At 39.1% G+C, this 13407-nt stretch overlaps 1 protein-coding gene across 3 annotated transcripts in view; it reads left to right on the top strand.

The window, feature by feature from the left end:
* Positions 1-2050: 2050 nt before the first annotated feature.
* Positions 2051-13407, top strand: part of LOC134678741 (beta-alanyl-dopamine/carcinine hydrolase) — an 83874-nt gene continuing 72517 nt past the window's right edge. The window contains exon 1 of one of the 3 annotated variants that reach the window (XM_063537427.1): positions 2051-2096. In XM_063537427.1, coding sequence (XP_063393497.1) covers positions 2087-2096 — 10 coding nt within the window. In that variant the 5' untranslated portion in view covers positions 2051-2086. Of the gene's footprint in view, positions 2097-4404; positions 4525-8733; positions 8789-13407 lie in introns of those variants that run through there. The other 2 variants (XM_063537423.1, XM_063537424.1) reach the window with 2 other exon arrangements.

Raw genomic sequence — 13407 nt, 5'->3', positions numbered from 1 at the left:
GACCAGGCAGGGGCATTGCCGTGCCCCCAGGCGATAGGTACCATCGCCCACACTGTTATCCTGTTAGTGTTATGTAAACCTTATGCCTTTTGTAATAAGGTCCACCGATACAGTTACTGGCGACATTTAGTGTCAATTCCATGTTCAATTACTTCAATTCGAAAGGGGTGTACGGAAGAATAAGATTTTTTGCGATTTAGGATTACAGGTCAAAGTTATTTGGCTCTTACCAGTAGGGAACAGGAATCCATAAACGCCTAGAATATTTTTTAGCAACCAGTCAGATATAGCTGTGTGGTATGATGATGTCATGACCTGATGACGGAATGTCGGTTAAAATCAAACATTTTGGAGTTCAGTTGTCCGATTCAAATGTACGATCTATTTAGTTCCATTCTTAAATAAATAAATATTATAGGACAGTTTTACACGAATTGACTAAGCCCCACGGTAAGCTCAAGAAGGCATGTGTGTTGTGGGTACTCAGACAACGATGTATACTTATACATAATATGTAAATACTTAAATACATAGAAAACAACCAATCATTATACAAATAAATGCCCTTACCAGGATTCGAACCCGGGACCATCGGCTTCATAGGCAGGGTCACTACCCACTAGGCCAGACCAGTTCTTCATAAAGCCCACAAGCAGTCAGGGAGGCTAGGAAAGGTTGCTATTTTAAAGCATGCAGGTAGGTACACATTATAATATAGCTACTTACCTACTTACACGTCATAGGTATCTTCACACAAGTACCGAAGGAACTGCAGATTTGAGATAGTCCTGTGCCCTGTTTATCAAAAGCTTGTAACTTGTAATACAAGCGGAAGTCCCTTTTTGACAGCTTTTGTTAGAAAGGGACTTCCACTTGTATTACAAGTTACAAGCGTTTGATAAACATGGCACTGGTAGCGCTACAACCGTAGCTCAGCGGTGAATGTGTTAATATGATTGTTCTATGCTATAAGATACCTACACAGCAACAACATGCATGTTTACTAACATCAGCTTTTTTATTAAAAGAACGATGAAAGTATTAATGCAGTCGTCCCCCAGCCAGACTGGCCCACGCTGGCCCATTGTGTAGGGGCTTTATATGGAAGGTTCGTCGCATTTCTCATCGAGTTTGTTAAGAGTTTTCCCACGTTACCTCTGCACTGTCGATACAATACAGGCACCTGTGCCCTGTTTATCAAAAGCTTGTAACTTGTAATACAAGCGGAAGTCCCTTTTTGACAGCATTTGTTAGAAAGGGACTTCCACTTGTATTACAAGTTACAAGCTTTTGATAAACATGGCACTGGTATTAGACAGGTGAAATACAAATGTAATATTTTACGTTTACCTATGAAAACGGCCTACATTTTTGGATATATATTTATTGAAGAAGTCTGCGCCGATTCGGCCCCGTCAACGCAAGCTCCTGATGACACTCCTCGGTACGGTAACGCCTCGGTAAGCTCTTAAAGGCGACTCCTGTTATTAAATGCTCTAAGCCTTTCTTAATGAAATAATGCTAAGCCTGATTCTAAAACCAGATTCTGACAGAGCCAAGTTATAGGAAAAAAACACCCCTCAAACAAGGAGTAATCCTCCTTTAAAAAAGTAAAAAAAACGGCAAAAAGCATGTCACAGGCATTGGTCAAAGCAATTTGTTAGTCAGTAAGCTCCAAGAAAACTATACTTATCCTTTTCTTTTAAGTGCTAGTACGCTGGATGCATGCACCGGCACGTATGGAGATCCAAGGGGGAGGCCTATGTTCAGCAGTGGACGTCTTATGGCTGAGATGATGATGACTAGTGTGAGACAAAGTATGATTGAAATGAGACAGTCCTTTGACAAACTATACTACACATATGATTATTATATTGACTCAGCTGTTAATAGCCCTCCTCAATACCATATATACTAACTATCGCTCTCTTGCTGAAGCTTATTACATAAGCAGCAAGGTCTCAAATTGTTTGGCAGTCGAAGTAAATAGATTATGTCTCGTAAATAGATAAGGCTAATGCAATTATACGTTACATTGGTTTCCTGACGTTCGAGACAGTTTCACGCGGATCTTTTGACGGGCAACATGGCGACGGGTGAGTGTTTTGTTTTTATTTTACGTCACTAGGTTGTAAAGGATAGGTTTACGCCCCGCCGTATACCCTGACCGGCCGTGCGCAAAATCTGGCCACAGAATAAATACTAAGTACAGAAGACTCACTCTCTAACAAAACGCGTCTGTTAAGATCAGGACAGATATGGGCGCTAGGTGGCGACAGCGCCACGCGCGGCTTATGGCTAGCCACCAAAATTGGTGTGGATCGGATGTACTTTTAGCTACCTGTAGCAAAGCGACGAAATCGCGGAGTGAGCCACGCCTGATCTGGCCTAAGTACAACCGCGAACACCGAAGTTCGCAAATTGCTGGCATCTTTCTCTGTTGCTCTTATTACACCTTAATTGTAGTGAAAGAAAAAGATGCCCGCTACTTAGGTGTTCGCGGTAGGCCCTCCGGTAAGTATTTTTCGAGTAAAATGTTGTACGAAATACGCCTTTCTATTAACAACAATGTACATTGCTAAGCGAAATACAAATAAAACTTGCGCGTTATCTGAGTAAGGATAAACATTGTTAACGAGAGCAGTATTACAAGGTAACATTTATTTATTATCAACCAAATGGAACTTCGACATTGTAATTAAAAACAAGGTATTAGCAGGCGTGGCTCACTCCGCGATTTCGTCGCTTTGCTACAGGTAGCTAAAAGTCCATCCGTTCGACCCCAATTTTGGGGTTTGCCATAAGCCGCGCATGGCGCGGTCGCCACCTAGCGGCTATATCTGTGCTGATCGTGACAGACGCGTTTTGTTAGAGAGTGTGTCTTCTATACCTAGAACTATTATTTATTCTGTGGTATTAGCATTAAAATAGCAAAACCTAACTCTAAACCATAAAACCCTAACTATCCTAAAGAATATATGACTCACGTTAGACCGGGCCATGTCCGGGCCGGATCTTCCGACGCTAAATTTTTTATAATATGACTGGCGATCACGTGATGCTTTTCATATTAAAACGATGCACCGGAAGCTCCGGCCCGGCATTGCGTATTAGGTGGTTATAATAACATCAATTTCTTCGGCTAAACAAAGTAAGCCCAATTGGGGTAGGCTGTAGGCTTAGGACCTTCACCTTATGGGTCCTCTACACGATGGGCCAACGCCAGCCACTCCAAGGGACACATTTATGCGTTAGAGGGAGCAAGTGATATTGCTATTTCATTCTACCGCATGGCTGCGTTCCTTGGAGTGGCCGGCGTTGGCCCATCGTGTAGAGGAGCCATTACAGAAAACCGCAGCAAAATACAGTAGATCCTGTGTTGTGTTCCTACCGGTTTGCCAGACTGGCTTGCCTGCCTTACTCAGGTTGCCAGAAATCAACAAGGGTGCGGAGACGGGTCAGCAACACGCATGTAAGACCTCTGGAGTTGCAGGCGTCCATATAGGCAACGGTGACTGCTTACCATCAGGCGGTCCGAGTACTTGTTTGCCACGGACGTAGTATACTGTGATACAATTTAGCGAACGTTTTGACGGTGACAGACGGTTTGTTGCAACCGACCCTAACTTTATCCAATTAGCTAATGTCGGCTTCGTTTAATCCACTTGGCCTATTAAGGCCTCATTAATAATTTAGTATTTTAGGTGGAAAGTGGAATAAAGTTGATAAAAAACGCATATTGAAACTCAAATCATGTAATTTGTGACTTTTCGTTAGCATCTGTCATCCCGATACATTTTTAGGGAACAGCTGCCAGGCGCCCGGATTAATTAATAATGATAAGTAGTATGGCACACTAACTAGAAGGATTTCGTTGCTCTATAAGTTGCTAGCCTATACCCCTAGCTAGCTATTTTCCACTTACCCCCCACGTTGCACAGTGTACCTACTATATTACCTAATTGCTGTAATAACTAATACCTTTTCATTTAGGCTTTCCCGTTGAGTACATAAACATCTTTTAAAATGTTTATACGATAACGGTTTCACTCACTTGAATGTTTAGTCGCTATTGGCGACATATTTCGGGCCCGTCGGGGGTCCTTCCTCAGGCTCAAGTGCCGCGAGCACAATTGGATAAAGCGACTGCAATTCAAGTGAGTGAAACCGTTGTCGTATAAACATTTTAAAATATGTCTCACGAAAGTTTAATATCGATTAAACATCTTTTCCTTACCGAACTTCCTCTTGCCCATCAATTGCATATCTCAATGCAATTAAATATGTCATTGTCTCCTGGATTAAGTAAGAGTTTTTCCCCTGAACAACCTCCAAGTATGGTGATACTTGTATTGTATTGGTATGGTGACTAACGGGCGAGTTAGTCTATAGGTAACTATCATTCTGACAGGTAGAATCTCTCCGTCATGCCGTTTTCCTCGGTGTTATTGCAAATAATACTGTCTTTTATTACTATACTCAGTGCTGTGGCGCTTCGGAGCTTTGTTCTAGCCAGTCCTGATGGTGAGTCTTATCTTTCCAGTCTTATCTTTTCGATCTTTAAGTACCTACTAGATCCATTCTAGATACGTTATAGTTTAGATATCAACTAGTTCTCTTTTGCAACGCAATTCGGGAAATCAATGTCACTTTTACGTTATATACAGTAAGATATTAAAGATATCTATTAGATGTGAATTGGATCTCTAAGTCATATCCTGTGGAAATCGTTCAAGAGTATCCCCAGAATCTCGCAAATGTCAAATTTAACAGGTTAGATCTTAAACATATCGTTATCGTATCTTGGTGATGTCCACAAGTTGTCTAATAGATGTCTATTTCCAAATCCGAATCGGGCCCAAAGTTTGAAGTCCACCAACATAACCGGAAATGCTATGCCATGCCAGCCATGCCATGCGCGTCATCACAACAGCCACAACCACTCTGACAAGAGTGCACGACTGAGAAGAAGAGAGAAGAAGAGTGATTACTAGATTAGTGATAACAATAACTACCTACCTATTTGTCTCATTTGAAAACAATGACACATTTGCTAGAACAGGGCTCTCTAAACCAAACCCCGGCCCGCGGGCCAAATCCGGCGAAGCGTTCCAATCCAGCCCGCGGGAGCCAGGCTTCAGGGCTTCAGCCCTAACAGCAGTAACCAGATACAATTCAGGGCTTCAGCCCCCCCCCCCCCCCCTTTCCTCTCGGCGCCGACGGTGGCCCGCGCGAAAGTTTCTGGGCGCAATATCGCAATATGGCCCTCAGGTAAAAAAGTTTGGATACACCTGTGCTAGAATATAATCACGGAATAATTTGAAATACAATAAGTTTTGTATTATACAAGTAAGTGACAATTAAATAATGACAAAAGAGTTAAGAGTTGAGTTATTGAAGCGCATTGCTCGCAATTGACGCAACAACATTTATTTTTATTTTTATCTGCGGTTTTTTTTACTAATGAATCACGGAATGTGACGTAATCTAGCTTAACGCTATAGTCTGTATCTTTAGGTATTTAAATAAAATTAAACAAACAATTTGTTCTTTTTCGGGTAGTTACAATATTTATTTGATACCCAACCAATTACAAAACCGCCTGGATCAGTCACTGAATGACCTGACCTTAACCTACTTTACTTGATCGCGTAATGTTTTCTTCTACCCTGAACTGGCTTAAGGAGCCATTTGAGGGTAGATTTTGTTTATTGCTTTTATTTAAATACCTATAGATACAGAGTTTATAGACAATATCCCAGATGATGCGAACCACTTGGTGAATATTCAGGTTATTTTTTGTATTGCTAACTAAATTGATAGCTAAATGCTATTATTAAAGTTTATTTGTACATAAGGCATTGTCATTTTAGTTTAATTATAATTTATAAAGTTTTATTTTAATATTTTTTTCTATGGTGTATCTATATGACGTCAAAATGGCTCACCCCTGCCGAGCTCTGTCTATTATATTCTGGTTTTTGCTTACAGTCTTGAAAGAGCTTGTTCACTATCCGCTAGAGTATCATTTTTATTATTATATTTCTCTATTTCTTTCTTACTCTATCAGTACAACTGCATCTCGCTCTTGTACTCATTATCTTACAGCAAGATAATGAGTACTAGGGTTTAGACATTAAAAGTGACGTTTCCTTGAAACTCGTTTCTACCTTTTATTGTAGATAAACAATAAGACACAGACTAAAACCTAACAGTCCATAGCGTCCGTGTGTTACATATACATTTGCTAGTAGGTTTGCGAGGTTTTTTAGATTCAGCCGAAGGTTCGGTATCGGCCACAAAACTGCTGAATCTTTGGGCATATCGATACTAAATCTTCGATAGTGTCCAAACGAAGTTTCGTTTCAACCTGTGTCCAACTTAGGTCCTGGTCCTACTTACATTAAAATTATCATCACGCGTTACCACGTTGGATAGCAAGGCCAGCCTTTGCACCAGGACAAAGCCTCGCTCGCGAGCATCAGAGGTCCTCTCCCTCATTCTATATCCCACCAAAAACATAAATGTAAAAAAGGAGAGCCAAGTTCAATACAAAAATTATGCTTGGCTGTGGGGCTCACCGCAAAAAGAATGGAGATCTAAATGAGTGCCACTGCCAAGTTCTATGCAAAATCCAAATATGTATTTATAGGAACAAAATAACATTATAAACAAGTATTAAACTCTATTTCCTTGCTTTATTGGATACCTATAACAATTGCTGTTATTTAAAAAATGTGAGATCTTAAAGTAGGTTAGATTTGACTTGGCCAGTTTTCATTATATCAATCATTTTATATATATTGTAATTCTGATAAAACCTGGCCAAGCCAAATCTAACCTACTTTAAGATCTCACATTTTTTTAAATAACAGCAATTGTTATAGGTATCCAATAAAGCAAGGAAATAGAGTTTAATACTTGTTAATAATGTTATTTTGTTCCTATAAATACATATTTGGATTTTGCATAGAACTTGGCAGTGGCACTCATCTAGATCTCCATTCTTTTTGCGGTGAGCCCCACAGCCAAGCATAATTTTTGTATTGAACTTGGCTCTCCTTTTTTACATTTATGTTTTTGGTGGGATATCAATACTTTTTGTAAAGAAAACTAGGCAGGTATTGAGATTTAATGTTTTTTCTTGTGTTTCCGCTGTATGGTTTTTACTTCTGTTCTTTGTATAATTATGTGGTACCGCGCGCCGCCGACGACACACCGTTGGCCGGTTGTTTAGAGCGTATTAAAAGTTTTTTGTATGGGGACACCACTTATTTTTTGACTAAACTTTATTTTAATATAGCAAATATAATAATACATATATTGGGGTAGTTTCAAATATCTGCTTGTAACGGTTCCAACGCTACAATAAAAAAATATTTTTTTGTATGGGGACCCCCCCTATTTTTTAACTTTTTTTTATTTTTAGATTTTTTCCTACGCTTACACACAATAACCGAGCTGGATTCCAAATTTCATCCTTCTAGGTCATCTGGAAGTAGGTTAGGTTTAGGTACTTATATCAGTCCCAATAAAAAATGTTTTTTTTGTATGGGGACCCCCCCTATTTTTAAACTTTATTTTATTTTTAGATTTTTTCCTACGGTTACACGCAATAACCGAGCTGAATTCCAAATTTCATCCTTCTGGGTCATCTGGAAGTAGGTTAGGTTTAGGTACTTATATGTCAGTCCCAATAAAAAGTGGTTTTTTTGTATGGGGACCCCCCCTATTTTTTAACTTTATTATATTTTTAGATTTTTTCCTACGGTTACACACAATAACCAAGCTGGATTCCAAATTTCATCCTTCTAGGTCATCTGGAAGTAGGTTAGGTTTAGGTACTATAAGTCATAAGTCAGTCTTAAAATTTACGACTTTTTGACCTTCATACCTTTATAACCGTTTGAGCTAGCTTCATGAAATTTGGGCTTCTAGATATCCTTATGGATATAATTAAACACACGTAGTTTTATGTGTTTACGTCAAAGATGTTTTGAGTTATAGAAGGGTCAAAAGTGGCACCAAGTGGTTCGTGTAATATTATGGTTCGTGTAATATTACACTCGGCGCTGGCTAGCCAGTTCCTTTGCTTGAACTTGGCTTGACACGCTGCCGCGTGTCTAGATCACACCTCCCTTATAAAAGCTAAGGCGTTATAATTTATAATCACCAAAATATGTTTGATAATTTATATTATAAAACATGTTATATAAAGGGAGCAGCAAATTTTGCCAGCTTGGCAGTTATTCTTTGCTGTTTGGCCTTCGGCCATTTGAAGATACCTAACGAACCTAACCTACCTATGTAAAATGTGGTGATATAAAAAGTGGACATTTTGCGTTCTAGACCGTTTGCGATGTAGACTAATTGCGATTGGGCCAAACATCACACTAGTAATTTTGCGTTTTAGACCATCTGCCGATAACCCAGTTTTCAAAACCACTTTACCCAGTGCACAGAATAAATAATAGTACTAGGTACAGAAGACTCACTCTCTAACAAAACGCGTCTGTCACGATTAGCACAGATATGGCCGCTAGGTGGCGACAGCGCCACGCACGGCTTATGACAAACCCCAAAATTGGGGTCGAACGGATGGACTTTTAGCTACCTGTAGCAAAGTGATGAAATCGCGGAGTGAGCCACGCCTGCCCAGTGTAAACACTGCCGCATGTATGTTGTGCGCGGCATATACCCGGGCCCGGGCAGAGTGCTTCTAATTCTCAGGTAGCGCTCGTCGAAAACATGTATCGGTTGCGATACGCGCTCCTCATCGCAGTGATGGGTGAGTTTTTTATACTAAAGTGTTTACTTGTCTCTGTATATTGTCTGTGGATAGTATCAAATAAAATTGGAACACTTCTGGAAAAATTTAGGAAAACTTCATACTACATGAAGATAATGGAACATTATAATCCCCTTACATAAATATCACAAGTTTTGAAGTCTCGGACGTTTCCAAAGGCACACAGTATTCATGTACACAGTGAATCGGCAATTTGTCACATTAATTGCTCGTTAAGTACCTAATCCCACGCAGTTAATGAGTTAAGTAGTATATTCGTAACTTTATTTTACAAAACATCTTGTTTACCTTCGTTGTCCGCATGAAAATATTATAATCAATAACAATCCTTTAGAATAAAATGAGTGCTTACTGCCATGAAAGCGTGGGCGATATTTTTCAAGTTTTCTTCCTTCGTCCCATTATAAATAACAGATCGTCGGGTGACAAGCAAAAGTCACTAACTAACATCATTGTAATTATTGGACAATAAACCGTGTTAAAAGTGTAATAAAGTGCATTGTTACTTTAATTTTTTGATAGTACTTAGTGAGTTTTGCTGTCAGCCGACGAGATGTATTACGTTAGTTTAATTAAAGTAGGTACTGATGTTTCATGCTTCAGGACATGCTTTAAACAGTTTAAACCTCAAAAGCTAATTTCGACGCGTTTAAATAATTGCTCGTGACATGACGACAATAAAGCTTACCATTTTGACAACTGGTGACATCTGCGATCTGCCAAACTTTGCTACTCTCGTCATAGTAAAGGATAAAGGATGACTCACGCTAGACCGGGCCATTTCATCATTATCTATGACGGCTGATTCTCGTGGTACTTTCCATAGAAAACGAAGCGCCGGATGCTCCGACCCGGCCCCGGCCCGGTCTAGCGGGAGTCATTCCTTAACACGTTTTAAGTATGTATAATAATCAAAAATATTATGAAATAGGCAATATCCGGCGCGTAAAATTTTATGAAAAAGCGGATTATTGTGTTAATTTTTTAAGTTGTTTAATGGATCGTAAGGTTTCATTTGCTGTAATATTTGAATGAGTATTTATACTTGCTGTTTCTGTGGAGAAAATAAAACAAGAGATTTCTGCCCTAAGGGAGGAAAATATACGAATCAACTTTTAAAAAGGGTATTTTTTTAGAAAAAAGAACATTCAACGGATACTTAGTGAAATAACAATGACACTGTTGTTCATTTAGGAGAGACGTTTTGAGTTTTGGTAGATAATAAGGTTATCGTCTCTGCGTTGCCGTTTTAAAGTAGTTATTATATACGAAGTAATTTAATGATTTATGATTCTCTGGCATTCGTGAATAACCTTTACATTTACAGAATAGTAAATGCCTTTGGAATTATATCTAGTTGTTACACTATTGTTGAACAGTCAGCAGCAGAAGTTGCTAAGCGGGCGAGGTGATCAAAATTACCTTGATGCGCTCATATTTTCTTAACAATAAAGTCGCGTCAAGATTATTTTGAACACCTTGGCCGCTTACCAACTTGTGCTGCTGACTGTACCCATTCAGCGCTAATCACGACACGTTGTCGTTTTGCCTCTACGAATGATTTCTGCTACGTACCTGGAAACTCAGGTTATCGGCTACGACGTAGCGCTACGCGCGTAGGTCAGCGGTGAATGTGATAAAGATCTGCAAAATCTTGACTAATTTATTGACATTTATGACCAAGCGCGGTCTCGGTTTCAGCTTGGGCAAATATGCTTTCGTATGTCCGGATGTTCTCCTCTACAGGTGGCAATTAGCCTCATGCTTGACTTTTTTTTTAATTTTAATCATTATATCGTTTCAACCCCAGGAAGAACAGAAATACCTTCATAAACCTTCCCATAATATTATTAAAAAATATTTAAAAAATTTAAAAATATATATACAGTGATAGGTACTACTAAACTAAATTAATAACTGGCTTATTTCTTTTGTCGACTTATTTCTTGGAAATGTTTCAATACGGCGGATTCATACATGTCTTAAGTCTTAAGGATGACTCACGTTAGACCGGGCCGTATCCGAGCCGGAGCTTCCGGCGCATCGTTTTCTATGGAAAGCAATCACGTGATTGCCTGATCGGACCCGGCCCGGTCTAATGTAAGTAATGAGCTAGCTACTCATTCTCTCTCATCAGTGCCCCAAATGCGTTAGTTCCGCGTAGCATTATTCCCGATCGCATTTTTCCCCACTCGCGTTAGTTCCGGGTAGCATTATTCCCGGTCGCATTTTTCCCCATTATCGTTAGTTCCGCGTTCCGCGTAGCGTTAGTTCACAACTTAGCTAGACGGAGCCCCGCGAAGCCTATTTCTGGGCGGTTTGCCCTTCGGGCATCTGAAGCTACCTAACGAACCTAACCTACCTAACCTATTAATTTAGTGTGACGTCCATGAAAAGTGGGGAAAAATGCGACCGGGAATAATGCTACCCGGAACTAACGCGAGTGGGGGAAAATGCGATCGGGAATAATGCTCTACTATCCTTAGTAATCCTATATCGCGACCTCTACAGGTCACAGAGTTACTATTTAGTTATAACTATTAAGCTGACCACTGACTAACAGTCCGCCGGACGGTATAGGTCGGTCAGTTGTTCGGAGCTGTCAAATTTTTGTTCTAACTGACAGGCCGATATCGTCCGGCGGCCTGTTAGTCAGTGGCCGGCTTTAGCCCACTTGAGTCGAAAGATGGTATTCTCTGAAACTGACCACTTATTTTCCAATTTGGCTTGCAAGGACATATGAAAATTAGTCAATAACATAATAATGACAGATTATATGCCTATTGTACGACCAGCCTTGGATATATATATACCTACACAATTCAACACGCCTCGGCGGTTTAGAAATACAACTTGTTTTTTTCACAGGTGCTCAAATAATAATAATATATATTCGTTATTATTATCTCATTTTGAGATCTAGGCCTAGCCTACTTAGATCAGCGAATTAGCGAGTTGCGATAAGCGAGTTTTTATTTAGCGAGCGAATGTTTTCTTTTATACTTAGGGGTCATCCATTAATTACGTCACACCAATTTCTAGGTTTTTTGACCCCTCCTTGTCACACTTGGTCACATTTGGCAAACCCCTCCCCCCCTAGTGTGACGTCACATTTTTTCTACGAAATCGCCAAATCGAATTAAGTAAGTACCTAAGTATTATTAATATTTTATCAAAATATTTTTGACGATATAAATATTAGTAATTTTATAACCCAAAACTGCTTAGGAAAGAAAATTAAACGAATAAAAACGATTATCGTTTTAAAAACTTGTTATTTAAATGTACAGCGAATAAAATAATTTAAATAAATTTTCGGTTACTGATGAAGTTAAAGTGACGTCACAAAGTTTGTGTCTCCCCCCTCCCCCATGTCACAATATGTCACATTTTGACCCCCTCCCTCCCCCTAAACGTGTGACGTAATTAATGGATGACCCCTTAGGGGCTATCCATAAATTACGTCATTTCAAATTGGGGGCGGGGGGTCTGGACATCGGATGATGCCATGACGTAGTAGGAAACGGGGTCATTCGAAGCATGATTTTTGGATGATTTTAGACGGGGGTCAAAAATCATCAAAAATAGATCACGTAATTTATGGACAGCCCCTTAAATCCAGTACCCCTATTGTACTGTAGGTATATTTCATTCGATAGCGTGACTTAGCGCGTTTGCGTTAAAAAAAGTGTCATTTTGTATGGCATTTTGAGTTTCCAAACGACCCGCATGGCGTCAAAATCTCATAACACTCAAATCGAAAATAACACTAAGCACGAGTAGCAAGTAGCAATTGTATAATAAACACAAATCGATATGTATAATAAACACGCCCCAATGCCCCAACTCCTTAACCTTCGCTGTCTATTTACTATTGCTATAGTTGGTCAAACCAATTTGTCAGTCAGTAACAACCAGAAAAACTATACTCATCCTTTTCTTTTGGGTGCTAGTACTAGTGTAAGACAAAGTATGATTCTCTCTGAGACAGTCCTTTGACACTCTATACATTAAAAAAAATCAATGTAATAACTACGATTAAAAAAAAATACGACTAGAACTCATAATACAGTAAAATTATACATTTTGCGTTTGCGTCAAATCCGGTAGTTCTGATTTTTTGCAGGCTTGTTTATGATGTTGGCCCAATTAATAATCCAAGTTTGTGACCTCGAGCGCCGAACGCAACTTTGTCAAAAATCGAATAAACCGCAATTTTTTTAGATTTGGGTGATTATAACCCTAAAGTACTAGTTTTTGATAGTAACTTCCTAGGGTGTTTATAAAGTAGACTAAATTTGCTACAATAAGACACTAGAATTGTCTCTGTACATCTAATATTTTCCGAGATAAAGCCTTTCAAAATTTTATAATTTTACATCAGTTCTTAGCTATAATATAAGGGTTAGGTAGGTAATTTATATGGAATTCATCACCGGCACGTTCTACAAAATATTATTTTTCCATAAAAAAATGTATGAGTGCCAATTTTGAAAAAAAAAACAATTATGGAAAATAAATATTTTGTAGAACGTGGCGGTGATGAATTCCATATAAATTACCTACCTAACCCTTATATTATACGAGATAAAGCCTTT

Source organism: Cydia fagiglandana, chromosome Z (genome assembly GCF_963556715.1).
Source record: "Cydia fagiglandana chromosome Z, ilCydFagi1.1, whole genome shotgun sequence".
NCBI lineage: Eukaryota > Metazoa > Arthropoda > Insecta > Lepidoptera > Tortricidae > Cydia > Cydia fagiglandana.
This window is presented reverse-complemented; position numbering and strand designations above follow the sequence as displayed.